The sequence below is a fragment of the Petaurus breviceps genome, unplaced genomic scaffold (assembly GCF_028583685.1).
Source record: "Petaurus breviceps papuanus isolate PSGF00001 unplaced genomic scaffold, PetGlider_PUasm1.0 90763, whole genome shotgun sequence".
Taxonomy (NCBI): domain Eukaryota; kingdom Metazoa; phylum Chordata; class Mammalia; order Diprotodontia; family Petauridae; genus Petaurus; species Petaurus breviceps.
In genome coordinates, this window is record NW_027187340.1 from 209,204 (window position 1) to 234,637 (window position 25,434).

The window sequence follows — 25,434 nt, forward strand, 5'->3', positions numbered from 1 at the left end:
AAGGAAGGAAGGAAGGAAGGAAGGAAGGAAGGAAGGAAGGAAGGAAGGAAGGAAGGAAGGAAGGAAGGAAGGAAACAAGCATTTATTAAGGGCTTATTATGTGCCAAGGACTGTGCTAAGCGATTTACAATATTATCTCATTTGATCCTCTCAGTAATCCTGGGAGGTAGGTGCCGTTTTTGTCCCCATTTTGCATATAAGGAAACTGAGGCAAATGGAGGTTTAAGTGACTTGTTGAGAGTCACACAGCTAGTAAAGTTCAAAGTCTGGATTTGAAATCAGATCTTCCTACTTCCAGTGCCAGAGTTCTGTTCACTATGGTCCCATCTGCTGCTACTGAGTTCACACAGCGTCCCTGAGGAGAGCAGGCTGTAGCCTAGGCTCATTTCACCCCATGGATTATTCCTTTGTTTGTTGATACTGTTTGCTTTTCTTAGTCTGAAAATAATCCCAGATTACTACATACATGTGTTTTGATCTGGAAAGATTTTGGTCTGGGGGCATGTACAACAAGAATAACTAGAATTATTTATTAAGTACCTACTATATTCAGGACACTATGTTAGGTTCTAGGAATTCAAAGATAAAACAAATAGCCTCTATCATTCAATTAAATTCAACAAACATTTATTAAGTGCCTCCTATATGCCAGGCAATGTGTTTAATGTTGAGAATATAAATAAGAAAAAGAGACAGCCTTTGTCCTCAAGGATCTAGCAATCTAATGGGAAAAGAAAGCATATAAAATGAAGCTGAAAAGTAGGGGGAGAGGGGAGCACCAGCGATCACCGAGCATGTGGACATATTTTTCTGCAGAGTGGAAGCCAAGTAAAGCTGCTGATGGAGAATGGGGGTTACCAGGAAGTATATATAAGTATATAAAAAGAAGCGTATAAAGCCTCTTTATAAAGGAAGGCTTTGGGAAGAGTTCAGTTCCCCACCTTGTAGTCCTCCAATCAGAGGGGAGAGGCAAGAAGTTTGCCCTGTCTTGGGGTGTTAGAGCATGTCAGCAGGCCAAGTTACACATGATAATTTGAAGAGAGAATGAGCACAGATGGGCAAGGAGAATCAGGAAAAACTTCTTTTAGGAAGTGGCATATTATCTGAACCTTGAAGTCTAGGTTCACTTAGGGAGACCTAGGGAGTCTAAAAGGTAGAGGTGAGGGGGAAGAGTATATTCCAGGCATGAGGGACAACCCAAGTAAGGCAGAGAGGTAGGAGCTACCATGTCAAGTTCCAGGAAGGACAAATAAGTCAGTTTGGCTAGTAGAATACATAGTATCATAGATTTCAAGCTGGAATAGATCTTAGAGGGCATTGGGTCCAATCCCCTTGCTTATAGACAATGAAATTGAGGCATCGAGAGGATTTTACTTTTCTAGGGTCCCACAACTAGTAAGTATCTGAGGTAGGATTTTAACCCAGGCCTTCCTGATTTCAAGTGTAATATTCTATCCACTAATGCCACCTTCTATGAGGAGGAGTAATGTGAAATAAACCTAGAAGGGTAGATTTGGAACAAAATTTTGAAAAGTTTTAAATGATAACTTCTGTGACAATATCAAAGAGACAATAGGGAACTAATGAAAGTTCTTGAGGAGGGGAATAGTGTGATGAGAGTTCTGTTTTGGAAAAATTCTGGAGTTTTGGAAGAATTCTATTTTGGCTTCTATAGAGAGGATAGATTGGTAAGGGGAAGCATAAGGGTCTGGAAGTCCAATGGACAATTTTTGTTGCAGATTCTTCGGATGTGTGAATCTAAGACCCAGAATTATATTACACACCTGTAATAAGCTCAGAGGTGCAGAGAGAGAAAATCATGGCATAGAATTCACAAGTGAGGCAGTTGTGGTATAATGGAGAGAACATTGAATTGGGTGACTGTTGGACCTGGATTCCATTGCTGGCTTTACTACTTAATATCTTTCTGACTTTGGTCAAAGAGGTATCTTAAGGCTTTATTTTCCTTCCATTTAAAATGTGGGGGTTAGACTTCATGGCTTCAAAGATCCCTTCTAGATCTAAAGCTATTATCTTCTGCTGATCTTTCTCTCATTGCTTCAGTTATCTTTTCTCCCGGTAAGTGAGAGGGATGTTAATTATTGTTAATTAAGCCTTTAGCTTCCTTTTGAAACTGTATTATTGTCTCCACCATTAGCCTGGATGTTTTTTTTTTTTTTTGAGATAAGCTGAGAGAGCTTATTCCCAGTATCTTTTTTTTCCCCCTTCGGCAATCTGGAAAGAGGTTGGAATGGCCATCTTCTCTCTGAAAATTGGAAGCTGGAAGAGTCCCAGATTCCTCTTCTCTCCCATTATCAACAACTCTTTTCACACCTCACTGAGACAAAGGACACTGAGTAATCTCTACCAATGAGGAGAGGACCCATATAATTGGCTCTTTGAGCCAAGGGTTACATCAGTTTGATTGGAGCTAATGAATTTATGTAGGAGACTAGTGGGAGATAAGAAAACAAAAGTGCATTAAAACCAAGTCATGGAAGTCTTTGAATATCAGCTAAAGTGTTTTAAGCTGTAAGCAATAGGAACCTTTGGAGGTATTGAACCGGAGAGTGAGAGGATAAAAAGTGATGTTTCAGGAGAATGTTGATGCACAGAAAGGGGAGACTAAAAGCAGTGAGATCATTGCCATATATTGAAGACATGAGTTCATAGAACACATTGTATCGAAGGGCTGTATCAGAAATAGATTGGAAAGAACAATTCTGAGACATTCATGAAGGAGGGCAGGACTTAGGTAACTAAACGTATGTCATGTCGAAGGAGTCAAAAGGTTATATTAAGATTTTCAGTAGAGAAAATGATCTCTATTTTTAAGGAGATCAATAAGATTCTCTCAGTAGGTTATACACTCCCCGGTGACATAAGCACAGAAGTTCAGCCAGCAGTGATACAGGACATGCCCAGATGGAGATTAAGGCCAGTGTGAAACCTTTTAGTGATCCACCGCTGGTTGGTCTGCCAGGCAAGCCCAGGCTTCCCTCCCCTAGGCTGACCCTTCCTGGCTAACTACCTAGAAGCCCCTGGCCTTGATTCTCATTCTCCTTGTATTTAGTTTTGCTCAATTTATAGTCTATGAGTCTAACAACATCTTTGACTTTGATCCTGGACTACCCTGTATAGACTTTTTGAGTATTTAGTCTTCTAAATTAGTGGTAATCCTTGCAGGTTAAGAAACAACACTTTGCTGTACAGTATTTATGGAGTACATCCTGTAAGTCAATAAAAGCAATAATAATATTAATAATCAGGTTATCCTAATACTTTCATAATAATTATAAATTATATCCTAAAACTTGTATTGAATTGTTAAAAAGCAGTTATTTTATCTATCTGTGCGCCAGTTCATAGGATATTTAATATAAAAAACAGCGAAATAGCAACTGATCCTAGTACTGTTTTTACCTGAAGTCCATTGAAAAATACAGAAAGAGGGGCAGCCAGGTGGCTCAGCGAGTACGAGCACCGGCTCCAGTGTCGGGATGACCTGGATCAAATCTGGGCTCAGATACTCAGCACCACACCCAGAAATAACTGGCCGTGTAACCTTGAGCAAGTTACTTAACCCCAATTGCTTTAAAAAAAAAGAAAAAAAGAAAAATACATAACGAATGAGATAATAATAATAGTATCTTACATATAGAGCTTTAAGGTTTAAAAAGTACATGTACCATCACATCTGATCCTAAAAACAACCTTCTGAGACAAATACTATTATTATTCCCATTTTATAGATGAGGAGACTGATTTGGGATTTGTCCAGGTTCACATAGTAAGTGTAGGAAGTAGGATTAGAACCCAGATATTTCTTACTACAAATTCATAACTCTCACCACTATATCACAGAATATATGCATATTAATTTTTGGAATATTTTGCACTTACATAGTAACTTAACTGTTTTCAAAGGGCCTTCAATATTATTTTGCCTTCCAACATCCCAGTGAGATATATAAGAAGGTTAGTCCATTTTATGAGCACTTTACAGATGAAGATGCCCTAAGAGATTGCCCAAGGAGGTCATATAATTAGTCAGAGTTTTTGTGCTGTAAAGCCAATGGATTCCACAGATACATCCATTTGAGGATAAAATACGAATAAACTTAAAATAAATTGACAGAGGGGAATAGTGCTAGTATATTCTTGAAGAACTGACTCTAATTTGCCCAGGTTTCTCTGTGTTCAGGTGTGAGGGGTAGAGTCAGGGAGGAGCCAAGAGAGCTTACAAGTGGGACTATGTATGAATTTGAAAACAATAATCACTGATCAGTGAATCCTCTTGGGGCAGTTTCCAGCATTCTAAACACTTTCTACCTGTGCTTTCTGCCACCTCCATGTCTGGTTATCCTTCTTTCTCTCTCTTTCACCACCATATATACCAAGCACAAGTTCTTGCTAAAGCAGTCTATTTTCTGAGCTTTTGCATTTGGCTGTCTTGTCTCTGGCAGGTGTTGCTCTTTCATTTTACATAGGAGGTCAAAAATCCATCCCAAGCACTTCATCAGAGGTAATTTACGCACTCTCCCCTCTATCCTCATACTTTATAGGGCCCTGAGAAGAGGACAGCCAAACACACTGTGGCACAGTATTGTGGCCCGGATCTGCCTTGCCTTGGAAGTCCTATATCAACTTCCACCCTGGGACTGAGGGGGTTTTCGTTGATCCTCTTTATGCATTCTTCATGTTTTCTTAATTGCCATAGGCAAGGATGCAAAGTATGGTCCTTTAGAAAATGACAGCATTCTTTCATTCATCCAGAGTTCTTCAACTCCTAAGGCTAGCTCTGTTTTTCATCGAGAGAAAATTACTTCTGAATTCCTCTGAGTTTCTCATTTCCCTCTCTCCTTCCATGCACCCCATTGTGAATCAGTTGGATCCTCTCAAGCATGCAATTCAATTACTTTTATTGTGAAGTTGAACCATGATTGTTCTTAATGGTCAGAAAATTATCCAGTGACTAAAAAACAAAATGCACAATTAAAAACCTAGTCACAGAGCTTTCCCTGTGATTTGTTTCTGACCATAGAGAAGTATTTCTTATGTGGACTCCCCTTTCAGGCATTTGACATTTCACATTTGCTCTCCAAATCTTTTACAAATGGAAATTTGTTCTTTGATCCAGGAATATTCTTATGTTGAATGAAATGTTAATTTTCCTGAATGTTAATTTATTGTGTTTCTTATGGAAGCAAAAGTTTTTTTATCTTGGTTTATGAGAATTCTCAGGTATCGGGGGACAGTGTTGTTATTCAGTAGTTTCAGTCATGTCTGACTCTTTGTGATCCTATTTGGGATTTTCTTGGCAAAGATACTAAAATAGTTTGCCATTTCCTTCTCCAGCTCATTTTTGCAGATGAGGAAATTGAGGCAAACAGGGTTGCATGACTTGCCCGGGGTCATACAGCTAGTAAGCGTCTGAGGCCAGATTTGAACTCAGGAAGAGGAGGAGTCTTCTTGGCTCCAGACCTGGTGTTCTATCCACTGTGCCACTCAACTGTCTAGGGGACAGTAGATAGCAGTGTTTTGATTCAGTACCTAACATAGTGTGGATCCCTGGGCAACTTACTGAATTTTGCAATACCTTTGTTTCTCTTTCAGAAAGAGGTTGGGAGGCTTTTGGTCATTGTTATAAATATCTAGTGAAAATGAAGAGAGAGTAGTAAAATAGAGTTCTAGGGTTGTTGTCAGGAACGCCAAGTTTCAATTTCTACCGCTAACACTTACTAGATATGTGACTTTGAGCAACTATCATTACTTAGTTAACAAATATGTGCCAGGCACTGTGCTAAGCTCTGGGGACAGGAAGAAATGTCAAGGCAATTCTGGTTTTCAAGTTCATACTCTAATGAACGAATGCACCCATACATATATACTCACACATACCCATATATATGTATGTGTATATGTGTAATAAATTGGAGATAATCAACAGAGGTAAGGCAATAAATTAAGTGTGCACTATGTGCTCAGCTTTGGGGATACAAAGAAAGAGAAACACCAGTCCCTGCTCTTGATGAGTTCAGTCTAACTTCTTTGTGTCTTTGGACTGATCTAGTCTCTAAGTCCGAGTCTATTTGGGAATCTTCATTTCCCCAGGCTGATGACATCACAGATCCTTCAGATATTTGTTACTAATGCCACTGGTGTTGCAGCTATGAAGTATTCCAGGAATGCTTGTTGATAATAATCTTTTAACCGGCAATCTGGGGGATTTTCTGTAGGTGTCACATGGAAATTATTATATTATGTGGTGGGGTTGCTTCAGGTAATCTTGGGTTAGGGAGTCATTGAACTCTATGAACCAATAATTATCCTGATGGAGCATCAAGGGTTTTGCAATGTGCTGCAATTGAATATATGAGGGGAGGAGCCACATCCTCCTACGATTTAGGAGAACCAGGGAGGGCTTGGTGAGCAATGCCTGATGAGATGGACAAACAATCCAAGGCATGCACCTGCTCATGTTGTGGTGAATAATGCCAACCAATTACAAAGCAGAAAGATCAAGCCAGGAGCTGAAGCCACTTTTTTTTTAAAGGATTAGTGTTGGGTACCTGTCGCTCTGATAAAGGGTACAGATAACAAGTTAAAACCTGTATTGCACCTATCAAAGCAACAAGCAAGCATTTACTTATAAGGTTCTTCTATGTGCTAGGCTTTGTGCTAAGCACTGACGATGTAAAAATTTTTAAAAAGAGTCTTTGCCCTCAAGGAATTTATATTTTATGTAAGTTACATTAAATTTAAATTTTAAAAATAAAGATAATTTCAGTGGGGAATGTCACTGGAGGAAGGGAAGAGGTGTGGGAGAGGCTTTGTGGAGAAGGTGACTTTTGAGCTAAGCTATGTCAGAAGCTAGGGATTTTAATAAATGGCATTAGGAAAGAATTCATTCCAAACCTAAGGGATAGCCTCTGCAAAGAAACAAAGGCAGTAGATGGAAGCCTATATTTGACAAATAGCAAGAAAACCAGACTGTAGAGTGCAGAATCTGTGAAGGAGGGAAATATATGGAAAGATAGACTGGAGGGAGGTTATAAAAGACTTCATGTGAGGACAATATATCACTCTAGGTGGCTGATGGTCACTAACCTTGCTGTGGCTAATGAAACCATAGAACAGATTCTGCAGTAGGGAAAATCTTTAAATAATGTTTCTGAGAAAGAATTTATTTTTCTTCCTTTTTTTTTCTTTTTGGAGGGGGAAGGCAGGGTAATTGGGGTTAAGTGACTTGCCCAAGGTCACACAGCTAGTAAGTGTTAAGTGTCTGAGGCTGGCTTTGAACTCAGGTCCTCCTGACTCCAGGGCACGTCCTCTATTCACTCTACTACCTAGCCACCCTTTTCTTTCTTTCTTTCTTTCTTCCTTTCTTTCTTTCTTTCTTTCTTTCTTTCTTTCTTTCTTTCTTTCTTTCTTTCTTTCTTTCTTTCTTTCTTTCTTTCTTTCTTTCTTTCTTTCTTTCTTTCTTTCTTTCTTTCTTTCTTCTCTTTTGGGAAGGCTCAGAACCTGTGTGGAAAGAGTATTGAATCTTGAAGTTAAGAGATTTGGGTTCTATTTCAAGTCTTTATCCATATTTTACTTCCATCAGTTAGATTTTAAGCCCCTTGAGGGCTGACTGTTGTTTTTCATCTCCATTACCAGAGCCTCTATTACTAAAAGCCTAAGTTTCTATAAACCTTAAAGGCCTATATAAATGTCAGATTACTATTTTTTTTTTAATTAGGAGTAATTGGATGGCTAGGTGGCACAGTGAATAGAGCACCAACCCAGGAGTCAGGAGGACTTGAGTTCAAATCTGGCCTCAGATACTTAACACTTAACTAGCCGTGTGACCTTGGGCAAATCACTTAACCCCAATTACCCTGCCTTCCCCCTCCAAAAAAGCAAAAAATAAATATATTAGGAGTAATTAACAAATATTGCATTGACTTGTTTGTATTCTGGATACAATTGCCATTAAATTCTACTTTCTTTAAAAGTGAAAAGGTCAGGTTATAACTTAACCTCTGACCATGTGTTGACAGGGGTCATAGGTTTATAGATGTAGAATTGAAAGGGAACTTAAAGTCCATTTAGTTCAAACCTCTCATTTTACAGGTGAAAAAACTAAAGCCCATAGTGACTTAGTTTTCTGAGGCAGGTGGCAAGTAGCAAAGATGGGATTTGAACTTAGATCCTTCACAAAAAGTTTTGTAGAATTCACCAGCCTGTAAAGTTAGGGAAATAAACTAGTTATCTCTGAAGTCCTCCACATATCTCTAATTCTCTTCTAAAAATTGCACCACAGGCCCTTTCCAAATATTTATCTCTGTCTTAGACTTGATATAACCACAAACCCTCCTTTCCCTTCCCTGCATAGTCCCTCTCATGAGGGCAGTGGTGATTCTCTGGTGCATTGGGAAGCAATTTCACATAGCCAAGATTGAAAGAAGTAGAAGAGGGGTTTCTTCTCTTCTTTTTTACCACATGGCACAGATCACCCCCTACAGCTCCCTTGTCGGACATTGCCCCACAACTACTCAGAACCCAAGTCACTGCAAACACTGGCAGAGGAGATAGGAGAATTCTGACCCCTCAAGGCAGGGCAGGGTGGGAGGGTAAGCAAAATAAGAAAGGAGAAAACAAAAGAAACTTGACTATTTGAGGTCCCCAACACTTACCACTGAATAAAATAACTCCTGCTGGGACCATGTCACCATTCCCTATCCATTAGAGTTGTCTGAACAATTTTTTCCCTGACCTCATCATCTGTAGGACATCTCTGAGAAATTTTAGGGCTCTTGATCTGTAAGAAAAGTCTGTTTTCTCCATAGTAGATCTCCAACAGCTTCCAACCTTCCATCTTCTCTGGGACCTTTCCTAGATAAATTTAAAAGTAAACCATAGATTTGGAGGTATATCAGAATCTTCAGGCCTCTTGAGCCCTTCTGTGCCCTCTTTTCAATTTGCAGTTAGTGGTAATATAGAAGTGAAACCAGGGAAGAGATGAAGGCAGAAAGATGATATATAAGGTTCTTTAAGTTCTGTGGAACAAAGTCACATGGAAATTTATTCTTATCAGCATTTTCATTATTATTCCTGGAGTCACATAAAGGGTGGGTTTTTCAGGAAAGTTAAGTCCTCTTTGTTCTTTTGTGTCCAGGTGAGTAGGACTGGACATCAGAAGTAGCTTCTCCAGCCTGTGTGATTTAGGGCACACCCAATGATCACCAGCTACCACCCTGGTCCATTCTTTAGCTCTTACCTTGGCTACCTCGCCCTGGGTCAGCCTGCCCAGCCAGGAAGCCAGAAGTGTAAACAAGGTGACAGAGCTGAGTGTGATCACTGTGTTGGTGCTAGTTTGAAAGTCGAAGAGGAAGGAGATGGGAGGCTGTACAAGAACTACTAGTCACATGTGGAGGAGAAAACAGGTAGTAATTTTGAGGATTGATGGATGGAGAGAAGAGGCCTTACCTGTTAACCTGAACCTTTTCAGATTTCCTTTAGAATGATTTACAAAGGTACTTAAGAAGAGAGAAGGAAGTGTGTGATTTTAGGTAGTTCTAGGGGTTAGATACCTAAAGTGTTTTTTTTTTTTATGTTTCTCTAATTTGGCACAAAATAAGTGGTGATATTTTGCTTCAGTGGGGTCCTGTTTTGAACATGACACTTATTTAGGCTCTGATTGTCTTGTAGATGGGTGTTTGTGTGTGTGTGTGTGTGTGTGTGTGTGTGTGGTCTTTCCTCCCCTCGTTTCCCTTAGGTCAATGGTGATTCACTAGGAAGATAGGTTCATTGCACATTTCATGTCCACATATTTCATGGATCTTGGAGTGGGCACCAACCCAGACATTGTCTTGGACCCATAATGACTTGCTGATCCTTCATCTTAATGATTGTGAGGTCCTGGGCCAAGGCACATCCTGTTGTTTCTACTTTCTTTATCATAAGGAAAAGTTCTGACTCCAGTAAGAAAGGAATTATCTTGGGTTTGGGTTAGTTCTGGTATGTTTTCATATACCTCAAGGCATTCTTCATAAATTTTATAAATTTACAATCAGTTAATACTTTCCCCTGAACTCATATTTTATGAGTGGGACAGTGATAGTTGATCCTTGTTACATGAATCAAAAATAAATTGGAAAAAAAGAAAGATAATTGAAATTGGTGTTAGATGGACCTGGGCTTGAGGAGTTTTCACCCTTTTTCTTTTCTTTTTTAAGCTATGTTACCCTGGACAAGTCACTTAACTTCATTGAGACTATTTCCATCTCTAAAAAGTGGGATGTAGATACTTAACCTGTGAGGAAGGTCTATTATGAGGCTCAAAACCTTTAAGTGTTATTTAAATGAGGATTATTATTACCAATAATAATTATACTTATCCTTTAATATTTCTTATTTTTGCTATCCTTAAAGGTACTAAGAATAATTAAAATAATATTATTATGAGTAATTAATTATGAATAACAGTAATTATAACTATACATTTTTCTTTTAAAGGTAGCTAGGTGGAACAATGGATAGAGTATAGACTTGGAGTCAGGAAGGCCTGACTTCAAATCCAACCTCAGATATTTTCTAGCTGTATGACCCTGGGCAAGGCACTTATTCTGTGTCTGCCTCAGTTTCCTTAACTGTAAAATGAGGAAAATAATAGCATCTACTTCTCAAGGTTTTTGTGGGGATCAAATGAGATATTTGTAAAGTGCTTAGCACAGTTCCCAACACATAGTAGGCACTTGATAAGTGCTTGTTTTTTTCATTTCTTCTACATGTTGTGACTTTTACCATTTTCTAATGTGATGTAGTAGAGAGAGCATGTGACAGGAGGCCAGGAACCTCCGTTTTCATTGCAGCTGTGCTGCTAACTAGCTGTTTCCTCTGGGACATGCTCTTCTACTTATTTTGAACCTCATTTCCTTTGACTATTCAATGAAGGAGTTTGGATTAGAAGATCTCTAAGGTTCTTCCAGCTCAAATATTCTATAATTTTCTCATCTTCACCATTAATATCATTACTAATATTTTCCTCTTTAGCAGAGATATTTAATTAAAACTTACATGCAATTTATGATAATTTGTTTGACTTAACATTCTTAATTGCCTTAAATGTTCTTCCTATAGAAGTGAACATAACCTGCTTGTTTTTTTTTTATTAATTTGTTTGTTTACTTTTAGTTTACATGATTCAATTCCACAATTCCTTGAGTTTCACATTTTGTCCCCCTCCCTCCCCTCCTCCCCATGGCAGCATATAGTCAAGTATAGGATCTGTAAATACTTACACATTATACATTAGTCAGGTTATAAAGACGGATTGTATCAGATGGAATGAAAAATGGTAAAGAAGACATAAAACCAAACCAGAAAAGGAAAAAGATTAGGTATTTTGCTTCCATCTGGATATAGACTCAGTTCTTTCTAGGTCTTCCTCTGGATGCAGACATTTCTCTCCATCATGAGTCTTTTGGGATTGACTTATATCACTGCATTGCTGAGAAGAGTCCAGTCTATCAAAGTTGGTCATCACACATACATTGTGTCTGTAATTGTGTACAAATTTCTCCTGGTTCTACTCTTCTCACTCAGCATCAGTTTGTGTAAGTCTCTCCAGGTAAATATGAAGACCATCTGCTCCTCGTTTCTTATAGCACAATAGTATTCTATAACATGCATATACCACAACTTGTTCAGCCATTCCCCAATTGATGGGCACCCCATTAATTTCCAATTCTTTGCCACCACAAAAAGAGCTGCTATAAACATTTTTGTACATATGGGTCTTCCTCCCACTTCTACGATCTCTTTGGGATATAACCCTAGTAGTGGTATTGCTGGATCAAAGGGTATGAAAGTATTTATAGCCCTTTGGGCATAATTCCAGATTGCTCTCCAGAAAGGCTGGATCAGTTCACAACTCCACCAGCAATGCATTAGTGTTCCAATTTGTCCACATCCTCTCTAGCATTTGTCATTTTCCTGTTTTGTCATCTTAGCCAATCTGACTGGTGAGATGTGGTACCTCAGGGTTGTATTGATTTGCATTTCTCTAATCAATAGTGATTTAGAGCATTTTTTCATGTGCTTATAGATATCTTTAATTTCTTTCTCTGAAAATTGCCTGTTCATATCCTTTGACCGTTTATCAATTGGGGAATGACTTGTATTCTTATAAACTTGACTCAATTCTCTGCATATTTTAGAAATGAGTCCTTTGTCAGAGACATAGGTTGTAAAGATTCTTTCCCAATTTCCCACCTCCCTCTTAATCTTGGTTACACTGGCTTTGTTTGTGCAGAAGCTTTTCAATTTAATGTAATCAAAATTATCCATTTTATATTTTATAATGTTCTCTAATTCTTGTTTAGTCATAAAGTCTTTCCCTCTCAAACTATTCCTTGTTTTCTGAGACTGCTTACAGTATCAACCTTTATACCTAGATCATGCACCCATTTAGACTTGATTTTGGTATATGGTGTTAGATAATGGTCTATGCCCAGTTTCTGCCATATTATATTCCAGTTTTCCCAGCAGTTTTTGTCAGATAGTGAGTTCTTATCCCAAAAACTAGGGTCTTGGGGTTTATCAAACAATAGATTACTATAGTCGTTGACTTCTGAATCTCCTGTGCCTAATCTATTCCACTGATCCACTCCTCTATTCCTCAGCCAGTACCAAGTAGTTTTGATGACTGCTGCTTTATAATACAGATTGAAATCTGGTATAGCTAGTCCACCTTCCCTAGCATTTCTTTTCATTAATTCCCTTGATATTCTGGACCGTTTATTCTTCCAAATGAATTTTGTTACTATTTTTTTCTAGCTCTATAAAGTAGTTTTTTGGTAAAGTAATTGATATGGCACTAAATATATAATTTAATTTAGGTAAAATTGTCATTTTTATTATATTAGCTTGACCCAGCCATGAGCAATTGATATTTTTCCAGTTAGTTAGATCCGACTTTATTTGTGTGACATAACCTGCTTGTTCAAAGTTCTGTGTCATTTATATTGTTTTGTACAAAATAATCTGGTGAAACACTAGCCTAAAAAGCATGGCAAATAACTCCATTGTGGTACATGCTAAAATGTTGGTCTCTTTTTCCATTCTTTGTTGATGGTACATATAGGCATACTCTACCTAGCACTGTTAGATAGAGTATTAACAGTATTAACATACTGTTAATTGGTGCCACCCAAAAAGAGAATTACTGTAGCTCAAAATATATTGCAAGGGGTAATTAGTTCCATGGCAACATTGCTATAAATGGAGGATACATTCCTGGATAGACAAAAGTCAGAACATAAAAATCAGTCTTTTTAGAGTCCTCAGACTACAGTAGAGCTAATGTGAGAAGGTTGAGTAGCAGTCAGATCTCAGACGTGGGAAACATAGACCAAGTTTTTAGAGGTACCCATGAGGCCTGCTAACAGCCAGAGGAATTAGTGAGGGCATAATGCTGACTACAAGACAAGAAGGAAAAATTCAAGTGATGTCTTGGAAGTGAGATAGGAAAAGAAGCTAACTCTTTCCTGCTCAGTGATATAGAATGGTTCTTGCCTTAAGATTGGGGTTTAATTATTGTATTTAATTATATTTAATTATTGTATTCCTAGCACCTACCACAGTGTCTGACATACAGTAAGACCTTACTAAATTCTTGGTGATTGTTTGTTAGCCAGAGGAAAGGAGGGGAGAAGGAGAGTGAATGTAAAGGAGGATTGCTAGAGAGATTGATGACTAACTGACTTTTAACCCCATGATTTCAGCTTATTAATTATTGGTAAACTTAGAGGTGCCCAGGGTTTTCTTGCCTTAAGACTAATATAATTGTAAATGAATCTGGGTTCCTTTGTCTGCCTCATTGTAAAAATACACAACCCTTAACGGAGGTTGGGCTGTGTCCACATAGCACAGTCACGTATGGTTTCATTTTGATGAACCAGACAAAAATGGAGACCTAGTAGGTGGCAGTCTAGCAGATGCACATCTTTTACTCTTCTTAGATGAGGGAGGGTATCCATTAAATTAACTCTATACTATCAATAAACTATGTCTTTAGTTCAACTGAGAGTTAGGTTTTTTTCTCTACTCCTTGAAATCCCAGACTAAACTGCCACATCAGGAAGCCCTTTAATTTTTAATATATGATATATTAGAGGTGACAACTATCAGATGAGTTTAGAAATATTTCTCAAACAAAAAAAGACACTAAAAAAGACCCTCCCTATTGTCCATAGATAGAGCTGAGGGTTTAGGAGCCAACCACCCTGCTGTCCCCTTCAAGAAATTCCAGTACAAAGTATGGCAATGCATTGGAAAGTCACTTTCTCAACTTGTGATCATCAGGTCTTTAAAAACTTCAAGATTTGTTTTCTATTCTTTTTCTCTTCAACTTCATATAAATAGCTAGGTAAAGGGATAAACTTGACATGACTGACATGGAAATATGTTTTGCAAGACTGTACATGTACAACCGATATCAAATTGCTTGCCCTCTCAATGAAGTGGGGAGGGGAGGGAAGGAGAGAAAGAACTTGGAAATCAAAATTTTGCGCAAAAAACTGCTAAAGTGGTTTTTACATGTAATGGGGGAAAATAAAATATTAAAATTTTAAAAAAGGAATAACTTTGGATCTTCATTTCATGGCTTTCATGATATAGGATGCAATACGGGATATTCTAACTTAAACTAGGTAATTTAGTATTGTCTCATAAAGAGATCTTTAAGGGATTTGCTTTGATAAATAGATGAATGTTTTTGGACGAGCAGATTAGCCACATGTAATTGAGTGTTTCTAAAGTGTTCTCAGATGTTTGGAACTTCTTTCTGGTGGTACTGTTTGTGTGTGGTTCTATTTGTCCCTTGAAACCCCACTTTTCCTTTCACCATAAGATTTGGCTCACTTGTACCCTCCCCACATTCTCATTGCCATCACCTCTTGGGCTTGTGTCTTAGGCTAGGATGCAGACTGCAGCAGGCTGTATTAGCTCACCCTACCTAGGACTATCATGAGCCAGGACACCGTGAAACAGATGTGGGGCAGTTTGAATTAATTTCACAATCAAATGGATTGATCAAAAATTCAACTATGGGCCCTTTGGACTAGGAACACATAAGGTTGACTCTATGGATTGAGACCTTGCAATATCTTCAGGAATCTTGTTACAAGTTGATTTCACCTTTTTGAGGACTACTTTTTGAGGCCATCAAGTGCATATTTAATATATTCAATATTTATCAGAAACCTCAGACTCCACCTGATGCATCATATTTGGAATCCATTTTGGAACAACACCTGGGTGTCTTGTCATCTAACTTTGCCTGGAGGTGAGGGTGCAGGTATTTCCTTTTCTTCAAAGCCCACTTCCCCAAATCGGCACACAAAACTTTTTTAGGTGCTGAGTTATTTCTATTTCTATTATTATTATTATTACTATTACAACCAAGCCCTATGGAGAAACATAACAAAATTGAAACAATGGAGAGAAAAGTTCACAAGGTACAAAACTCTTAACCATGAACTCTAATCCTACAAGTAAATAAAAGGGAACTAGGAATTAATCTTCTCTTTCTCTTCCTTCACTAAAAATCCTTCTGGGACATCTGGCTTTTAGATTCAGATAACTTAGTCCTGTCTGGAAAGCTTGGTGTTAGTTGAATTCTAGGTTTCATATGCAGCAGATAAAAGTACTGGGTCTGGAATTAGGAAGAGTGAGTTCAATCCAGCTTCAAACACTTACCAGCTGTGTGACCCTGGGCAAGTCACTTAACCCTGTTTGCCTCAGTTTCCACATCTGTAAAATGAGCTGGAGAAGGAAATGGCAAACCACTCCAGTATCATTGATTGCCAAGAAAACCTCAAATGAGATCCTGAAAAGTTGGACATGACTAATCAACCAAAAAAAAAAACCCCAAAACCAAAACCCAGCAGTTGATATTCTGTCTTTTTCTCTGCATCATCGTTGTCATCATCACTAACATTTATACAGCATGTACTATGTTCCAGGCACTGAGCTGAGCACTTTACAATTATTATTTCATCAGATCCTCATAGCAACCCTGAGAAGTAGTGCTGTCATTATCCCCATTTTACAGAAAAGGAAACTGAGGCAAACAGAAGTTTAGTGAATTTCCTGGGATCACACAGCTAGTAAATATCTGAGACCAAATTTCTAACATTATTTGGCTACAACCACATAACTAAACGTAGTACTCAGAAATGAGAGCTACAACCAAGATTTCTTTCCTGTGGGGCAAAAGTGATGGTGGAAGGAGATGGAGCACTGGTGGAGCAGAGAACAGCCCAATAGGGGAAGGGAAGGAAACAGTAGAAGTGTAAATGATTGTCTGACTATGGATGTAGTTGATCCTAGAGAGAGGGTGTCATGGATAGATTACTAGTCCTGAAGTCAGAAACACCTGGATCTGAATCCTAACTCAGCTACTAGCTGTTTGACCCTGAATAATTCACTTAACCTCTTAGAGCCTCAGTTTCTGTATTGGTAAAAGAATGGAGTTGAATTAAATGACCTCTGGGGTCCTTTTAGAACTATAATCCAAGATGGCATGTAGGATATTTTCCAGTTCTGTATCTATGTTCAATTTCTAAGGGAATCCATCTTCCTTTCCTATAAGGTTAGAAGAAAAGAGGTGGGTCTAGGAAAGGAGTCAAGGGGAATGGGACCATGGGGATGGTTGTATCACATAGTGAAAGCTTTTGAGGTAAGGTGGTAACTTGGTGGCTGTCCTTTCTCTTTGCGGTGTCCTGGAGGCAGAACTCATTTTGCCTCCACTCTGATTATAACTCTGCTCAAACTGAGTCATCTGATATTAAGTCCAGCACTCTATTCTGCCATTCTGCAATCCATTTTTTTAGTGAAGAATTTATATCTTATATTAGGCAAGACAAAGACATGAATGGCCAATAAAAATGACTATATACAATTTTAAATGTTGGAGTAAATATATAACCTTGTGAAGTTTTGTCACAGAGTTCTGGCCATACTATTTGCAAGAGGAAGGACATTGTCCCAGTATTCCAAGTAGGACATTGAATTATATTTTATCATTTTAGATTCAACATACATAGCTAATGATGACTACCAGTAACATAATTTTCCAATATGAAGGATAGCCTGGAACATTGTAGATGTTTAATAAATGCTTGTTGATTGATATAGTTTTTTTCTGAATCTGAATATTGTATTATATTGTATTACATTCTATTTTATTATATTAGGTAATATATGCTATATATACCTGTTGATTAATTGGTATTTGTTTTTCTGCCTGACTCTCTATAAATGATGACATGTTATACTACATTGTATTCTATTCTGTTAGGTAGCCAATGTTACATATATTTGTTATTGTTGTTCAGTTGTTCAGTCATGTCTGACTCTTTGTGACCCCATGGACCATACTATCCATGGGGTTTTCTTGGCAGAAATACTGGAGTGGTTTGCCATTTCCTTCTCCAGCTCATTTTACAGATAAGGAAACTGAAGTAAAAAGGTTTAAGTGACTTTCTCTGTGTCACTCATCTAATAAGTGTCTTGAGGCTGCATTTGAACATAAGGTTTCTTGACTCCAGGCCCTGTGCTGTATCCACTATGCTGCCTAGATGCTTTATGTATATATACTTGTTGATTAAATGATATTTGATTTTCTTCTGAATCTGGGTATGACATGGTAATTCTGTTCTGTTGTGTTCTGTTGGATAATATTATATATACATGTGTGTATGTATGTATGTATGTACATATGTATATGTAAACATGCATGTATATTTTAGTATACTGTTAAGGCATTTCATAGGGCCTATATTAAGATTCATCTGTGGTAAGGCTAAGTTGATTGCATTCAGCCATCATTTGAAACAAATTACAAAGTCTGTAAAGAGCTGCAAGGTAATATAGACATAAAAGTGGCCATTATAATCCCTGTGCAAGAGAAGCTCAGAGACAGAAATAGCTCTGTTTGTTGGCTCATTTCAGAAGAGTGAATTAACACAACAATGCCTCTTTTTGGTGTTCTCATGTTAAGTTTAAAATTCTCCGCGTAATTTTAATTCACATTGAGATGAATGCAGGGAAGTTTCAGAGAAAGAATATCGTCAGGCTATGATGGATTTTGTGTGCATTACCACATTACCTGAATCTATGAAGTGCACTGGGATTGTTAATTTTACACTTAGAAATCATGTTTGTTTCTTGAAAGGAGAAACCAAACCTAATCTTATTTTATTAGTCTTATTTTCTGGTGTCAAGAGATTTCAGATGATTCTGACAGAGCTACATGTACCTTTGGCAGCCAATTCAAAATTATCCTGTAAGGAATGCTCAGATCTATGGTCTTTTGCAAATATTTAAGGGGTACTTTAAATATCTCCTGGGTATAGAATTGAAAATTCATGAATTAAATAAAGTCTTTAATCACTAGTCTATGCTCCTATTGCTTCTTGACAGCAAAGTATTAGCAACAGTAATAATGATTTGTTTGATTGGTCTCTAATTTTCTTAGCATTTTATGCTTCTTCAGTAACACAACTTACTCTAAATTATAGCATTTGTATTGGTATTTATAATCACCATCTAAAGAAGCACATATAAAGCATTGATTGGTGAGGAAATGGGAGATTTTTTCACAGTATTAGTCAAGTAGGAATAACAGAAAGGTAAGTTATCTATCAGGCAGTTGACTATCAAGTGTTATATTTATAAGTGATGTAAATTCTGGAATCCTGACTAAAAATTCACAAGTGACAGCTGTCTACAGCCTTTCCTGAGGCCATCTGTACCATTTAGCAGTATAAATCACAAATAGACCTTTGAACTAGGACAGTCTCATTGGACTCATCATTTTGCTTCCCTGAGTCACCATCTCAATGGGATATTGAAGGGGAGGTTCAATAGAATAAACAGTGGAATCCTTGTCTGGGAGTGACTGCCTGGCAATTGTTTCATGGCAAAGGAAAATAAAAAAAGCCCTGCTCCATTCACTGGCTCTTTAATTTGGATTACCAATGATAAAGCAGTGGCTACGGCTAAGGTAGGATGCAGAAACATTAGCGCTAATATGCTGCAGAAAGACAAGATAAATCAGCACAGCTCTCATACATCACTAAGGGAGAAGCTGAGTGCAACTTGACCATGTGCCTGAGTAGTCACATCAGTGGGAAGAACAGAAGAACATGGATTAAAAGTCTAAAATGTACCCTTAGGGCTATTGGCTGTGCTGAACCTGTAAGGAGACCTCAGTGTAAGTGTCACTTTGTTTTATATACATATACACTGTGTACATGTTTCTGTAAGTAGCAGGGATCGTCTCTCTTCTCTCTGTGTTTTCACTGGTTTGAGAGTGTTTATTTACAATATTAGATTTTATTTTGTCCATATTTAGCATTAATATAATGGAGTTAAGTGTTTATTAGAAGATAATTTAGCACAGTATATATATCTTAGAGTAAAACATACAAATTTATTACTACTTAAGAACATGTGTTAGTGTTTGAAAGTTTGTTTGTATTTTAATGGTATTTTAAAGTAGTAGTTCAATTCCATTGCCATACATTAAGAAGATATATAGTGGCTGTCTCTTGGCAGGGGAGGGCAACCCAGCATTTCTCTAGTGTTGTCTTTTATTTTGAAATACTCTGAATATGCAAGTACAACCTCCTCAAAAATGCATTCTATTTCTACTGCTGGGATGTTTGTATTGTTTTATAGCTGTTATTAGGCAAAATAATCATAAAGGGTGTTTTCTATGGACCTTTTTATATTCCAAAATTAAGCACAGATGGTAATTTCCAGCAGTTTTAAAAATTTGTCAATTATTTAATTTAGCATCACTTAAGCATCTGCAAAGAGAGGAGGCTGCGATGGCAAGGAAACTGAATAAGCATTGATTGCTAGTCTGAATTACATTTTAAAAGTTTTTTGCTGCAAATCTCTGATTTCACAGTTTATTTTTACCAAATTAGATTATCATATCTCATTATCAAGGCTGGAGTGTAGCAACGAATGGGTGGAACTCGCTCAGCTATCCCACATTTCCTGTCAGAGCAGTGTATAAAGCTGTTACTGATTGTTACTCAGAGGAAAATTCTAATGCCAATGCACAGAGCAACATGCTTAAATAATGCATGGGCAAAGGGAAGGGAAGCCAGGATTTTATGGCTGAGGCAGTGGCATGGTGCTTTTGTTCGGAAGGGAGGCTGCAAAAGTGTGAGCACAGAATATTATGAGGGAAGGATGTAACTAACCCAATAACTGGCCACAGGCTGCATCCCAAGTGACATTTCAAAGCTAATCTTTAAATAAACCATTTAAATAAACCATAATGTATTTTGAGGAGGGGCCAAGGGTGGATGGGATTTAGAGTGTCAATTCCAAAAGAGCTTCCTGCCTGAAAATTCAGTACTTTGAAGGGATTGGGTGGTAGAAGAGGAAAGAGAGTGAGAAGGGAGACCGTTGCCCTAGAGACACAGGTATCTTGCCTGGAGGATGAAGTTTTGGCATAGTAGAACTGCTAGTGAGGAATAAACATTGACCGATTAGCTGTGTTCCATTAGTATGTCTTTGATCCTACAATAATTAGAGGCATATGTCTGCTGAATCCTAATCTTCTTAATTGTTGAAAGAGCAGCGTGCGATTTGCTAAAAATATTCTCAAGCATTCATTTCTGCAATAATGTTTGCTGCCAAATACGTTAGGCCAACAGGAGCTCTAGTCCAGCGATGGCTGCTCAGAATAGTTGAGTTTCTGAAGTAATGGACAAAGTTGAGAATGGTTACACAGCTGGTACGGCAGCTGCATTCAGCCCGTAGCTCAATTGGGCCTCAAATTTCCTTAAACTTATCCTTATTCCCTGGAATGGCCAAAGTAGCCAGAATGTGCTTAGCCTCAGCTCACTACAAACCAAACAAGCTGTTTTCAAAGGAAGAGTCTTTTCTGTAGAGTCAATAGCAACAGTGGCCAAATACAGTATTGATTACATCACAGAAAGTTTGAATAATACTAATAAAAAACAGCAAAAGTAAAGGCAAAGCAGTAGAATGGGGTAAACTGGCTAAAGACCAGGAGAAGTTAAAAGGATGCATTGGGTCACTAATGCCTCCAACTAAAGGACATATGGAAAATCCCACTATAAAACCAATAGTAATTACTTTTCAGTTAGGGAAAAATAAATATGCCTGTGGGTTGGAAGAAAGCCTGGTGACTGTAGATCCCCTTTTCTCCTAAGAGTATCTTATTTGTATTTTCCTTGGGATTGGGTCACGAAGGTGTCAGGGAGAGCTTTTTAATATTAAGAAGTGTTCTATGAATAAAAGAGCCTGGCAAGGAAGAGTTTGGGTTAGAAAGCAGGCAGGAAACTGGCAATAGAGATAGTTATCCTTTACTATTCTCCCCATCACAAGTGTCTATTCAGCATCTACTATGGGGCAGGGGACAATAGGGATTACCAAAGAACTAAGACATATGGTCCTTGCTTTCAGGAAGCTCATAGTCTAACCCAATGGATACCATCAGTGGGGTATAGCTGCTAAAGTATATAGGCTGCTTTAGGACAAGGGAAGTGATGATTCTGGTATTTAGTCCTGCTGTGAACTCATTCTGGGCACCTTTTAAGATGGGTATTGAGGAACTCAGGAGTGTTCAGAGGAAGGTGACTGAGATTAAAAAGATTATAAAGAAACTTTGTTGTGACACTAGAAAATTGAATGAAGAAAATGGTGATTTTTAGCCTGAACAATGGAAACCTTGTGTTGTTGGAGCATTAAAACTGTCTTTGCGGTGATAGAATTAAGAGCAGAAAGTATAAGATTCAGAGAGGCACATGTCACCTCAATGTAAGGGAAAACTTCCTAATAATTGGAGCTATCCCAAAATGGAGTGGGCTGTCTCAGAAAGCAGTATATTCTTCACTAATAGTCAGTCTTCCAACATAACCTAGATGAGTAGTTGGAAGGTATACGTTAGGTACAATATGGTTGGCCTATGTGGTCTGTGGATGTCCTTCCAATTTGGTGATTATGATTTTATTTGGGGAAAAATAATGAACGTATAAGAAACAATATATCTAAAACACGGGATGTTTTATCAAAATCATTTAAGCTGCAGTGATTCAAAGAAAACATGAAAAAAGTACAGGGCAATGAATGTTAAGAGATGTTGTATCAGCAATGCCATATTCACAATGCCTATGGAAATTACAGATATGCTGATATAATTATCCATCACAAAATACATCATGCTTGCCATATGGGGGAATAAGCTAGAAAATTTATTAAGATACCAAAAGACTGAATCCCAAAACCAGAAAGTGAAATCCATCAGAGTAGTTATGACATTGGCACTGGTAGATAAAGTAGAAAGCACCCACATTCTCAAGCCTTTAAAACAGAACAGGCTACCTCAGGCAAAGGTCCTCCTCTCCCCACTCACAGCAACCACCCAGCGTCCAGGAAGCGTGCTCCCAGCAGCTCTGGCCCCTGGCAGTCCTCAGCAGGAGTCCTTAGCAGAAATTCTGGCTGACTCAAAAAGGGCTTCGCGCTGCCGCTGCCACCGCTGCCGCCGCCACCACCAGCCACCGCAGGAACTCTAGCTTGGCTTCCGCTTCCTCTTGCTCCGCCCCTTCCTGCTACGTCAGCAAGTCCAATGGGGCATGGAAGATCTTTAAATCCCATGCCCTTACAGATGTGCCTTGGAGTTTAAGTACAGACTTCAGAGAAGTACTAGACTAGGAGGAAGAAGTTTGTAGGAAATTGGACATGAATTGGTCCTTAAAAGCTACCTAAGATGTGTGTATACATATATATGTATATATACACATATACATACATGTATATGTATATATACACACATGCACACACACATATATGTATACATACATACATACACAGGTAAATAGAAAGGAACAGACCTGAAAAAGTAGAGAAGAAATTTGCATGAGTCATAAGAGTAAGCATTAATTAACATGATGTTTATGGAACATAAAGGAGACTGGTCAGACTGAAAAATTTGTGTTAAAGAATGGTAATTTGACAAGATGGAAAAAAATTTTAGAGGACCTTGAAAACTAGACTTTAGACACTTAATTCAGTGGGCCCTGGGGAGTCATTGTAACTTCCAGAGCAAGATAGTTAAAAGTTGAAAACACTTGGAGCATGGGATTATAGACTTAAGTCCTCAAAAGTAGTCATCTAGTTCACTCTTTCATTTTATAGATAAGTAAGCTGAAGGCCAAAGAAGCGATTTGCCCAGTAACATTTAAAGAGGATTAAACTGTTGGATAGTGTTCAGTTAAATTGGAGAGCAATGATACTGGTATCAGAGATACAAATTAGAAGGTTGCTGTAGTAATTCAGATGTGAGGTGAATAGTATAGTTGTGGTGGAAATAGGAAAAAAATAAACATTTTGAAAAATAGCAAAATTTGGTGATAGATTGTAAGGGCTAAAGGTGGAGTTAATGGTAAAATACACACATACACAAACATATATTATATATACATATATTTGGTCTAAGAGACTGGATTGATGTTATTGTTCTTAAAAGGAGTTGGCAAAATGACTTGATTTGAGGAAGATAAGTTTGATTTGGGATTTGCATTTAAGGTGGTGTTGGGGGCGTGATTCATAAAAGAATCTCCTAATTAATTGTGACCATCCAGAAGCTTCAAGAATAAAAAGGAAAAAAAATTGAAAAGAGCTGTAAATAGGAGGGTGAAACTATAGTATAGTGTCTTAGTTAATTTGATACTAGAGGAAGAGAAATTATTATGAAAATCAATAATAATTAGACAAGGAACACAGGATTATTACTTTTAATAAGAGAGAGAATGTAAAGGCATGAAACATTATGAAATAGCAAGTGTGTGTTTATAGTTTTTTTTTTCTCAAGTAAGACCCAGGATCTTCATAGAACTTCTATGTAACCTTAATATCTATTGGTGTTTGCAAATGGAAGAATTTCCAGAGAACCCCTGAAATTATAATGGTTAGGGGTCGGGAGGTGGGGGGAGTTAGAAATAGGAAATTTCAATATAGATTCATTGTGAAGAATGTTCTGGTGGGGGGGGGGGGGGGGGGGGGGGGAGGATTTGGATGTGCTTCCCCATGGCTCAAGAATCAGCTCAGGGATCCTAAAAAAACAGAATGTGAGGATTAGAATCATAAATACACAGTACATTGAACAAGTTTAGAGAAGATGGTTTGCATAGTAATAGGTAGCTAAAACATGATAAGTGCATTAGAGAAGACCAAACAAAGTGGTGTGAAAAGTCAAAAGGGAAAAGTTAGGTAATAGTTCTTTCCGTAGAGAACAGAATTGACTCTCTGAGGAGAAATGCAGATCAAATTTGCCTCCATTCCATCATTCCATATGATCTGTACTTCACTCTTTAAACTTTTATCTATCTATTTATCCATCCATCCATCCATCTATCTATCTATCTATCTATCTATCTATCTATCTATCTATCTATCTATCTATCTATCTGTCTGTCTGTCTGTCTGTCTGTCTGTCTGTCTGTCTGTCTGTCTGTCTGTCTGTCTGTCCGTCCGTCTGTCTGTCTATCTATCTATCATCTATCTTTTACAGATTTGTATGTGGATATCTGAAGCTATAGGGTTTTTTTTTTATTCCCCCTCATCTTGGATTTGATTTCACAGATTTTGTGGGATATTGTTAATGATTGGAATATAGATGTGAAGGGGGGAGTATACCCTACTTAAAAGGAACAGATTAGATATAAGGGATGATAGAATAATATTTTATATCAAGAATATGTATATTCTTGAACAACTCTACAAATGCAGGGTGAAATGGAAGTAGTAAAAGTTGATAAGGATGTAGAGAGCATTTGGGTAATAATAGGTGAGGAACTAGGAGTGATTTTCTTGTGGTACCATGTTTCCCCGATAATAAGACCTATCCCGAAAATAAGCCCTCCCTTACTGTGTAAGATTCCTCTAAAATAAGCCCTCCCCTGAAAATAAGCCCTCTGGTGTTTTTCTTTCCAAAAAAATTAACAAGACAGTGTCTTATTATCGGGGAAACATGGTAGTATATATTATGGAACACCTGAACAAAGGTAGACTATGAGTCTTAGAAAATAATAACAATACTTAGTTTTAAAGTTTGCAAAGCATTTTATAAATTTTCTCATTCAATCCTCACAACAAGTCTGGGAAGAAGGTGCTATTATGATTCAGTTTTTACAGATAAAAAAATGAGACGGGTAGAGGTTAAATAATTTGCCCAGGGTTACATAGCTCAGTAAGGGTCTCCAGGCCCAACACTGTATATTCACTGCACCATCTAGCTGCTTTATACTGAAATATCACATACCTGGCATATAGCAGTAAGGAGGGACTTCAATTGTCACTTCCTTTGCTGGAACTTTCTCTCCACCAAAAGCATAGCAG

General features: G+C 37.8%; 1 protein-coding gene across 10 annotated transcripts in view; it reads left to right on the forward strand.

The window, feature by feature from the left end:
- Positions 1-25,434, forward strand: part of RAPGEF4 (Rap guanine nucleotide exchange factor 4) — a 350,706-nt gene that overhangs the window by 105,244 nt on the left and 220,028 nt on the right. For 2 of the 10 annotated variants that reach the window (XM_069068414.1, XM_069068416.1), the window contains exon 1: positions 9,260-9,428. The exons of 7 other annotated variants lie outside the window; for them this stretch is intronic. In XM_069068414.1, the coding sequence (XP_068924515.1) occupies positions 9,381-9,428 (48 nt within the window). In that variant the 5' untranslated portion in view covers positions 9,260-9,380. Of the gene's footprint in view, positions 1-9,259; positions 9,429-18,913; positions 19,265-25,434 lie in introns of those variants that run through there. One more of the 10 variants, XM_069068417.1, reaches the window with a different exon arrangement.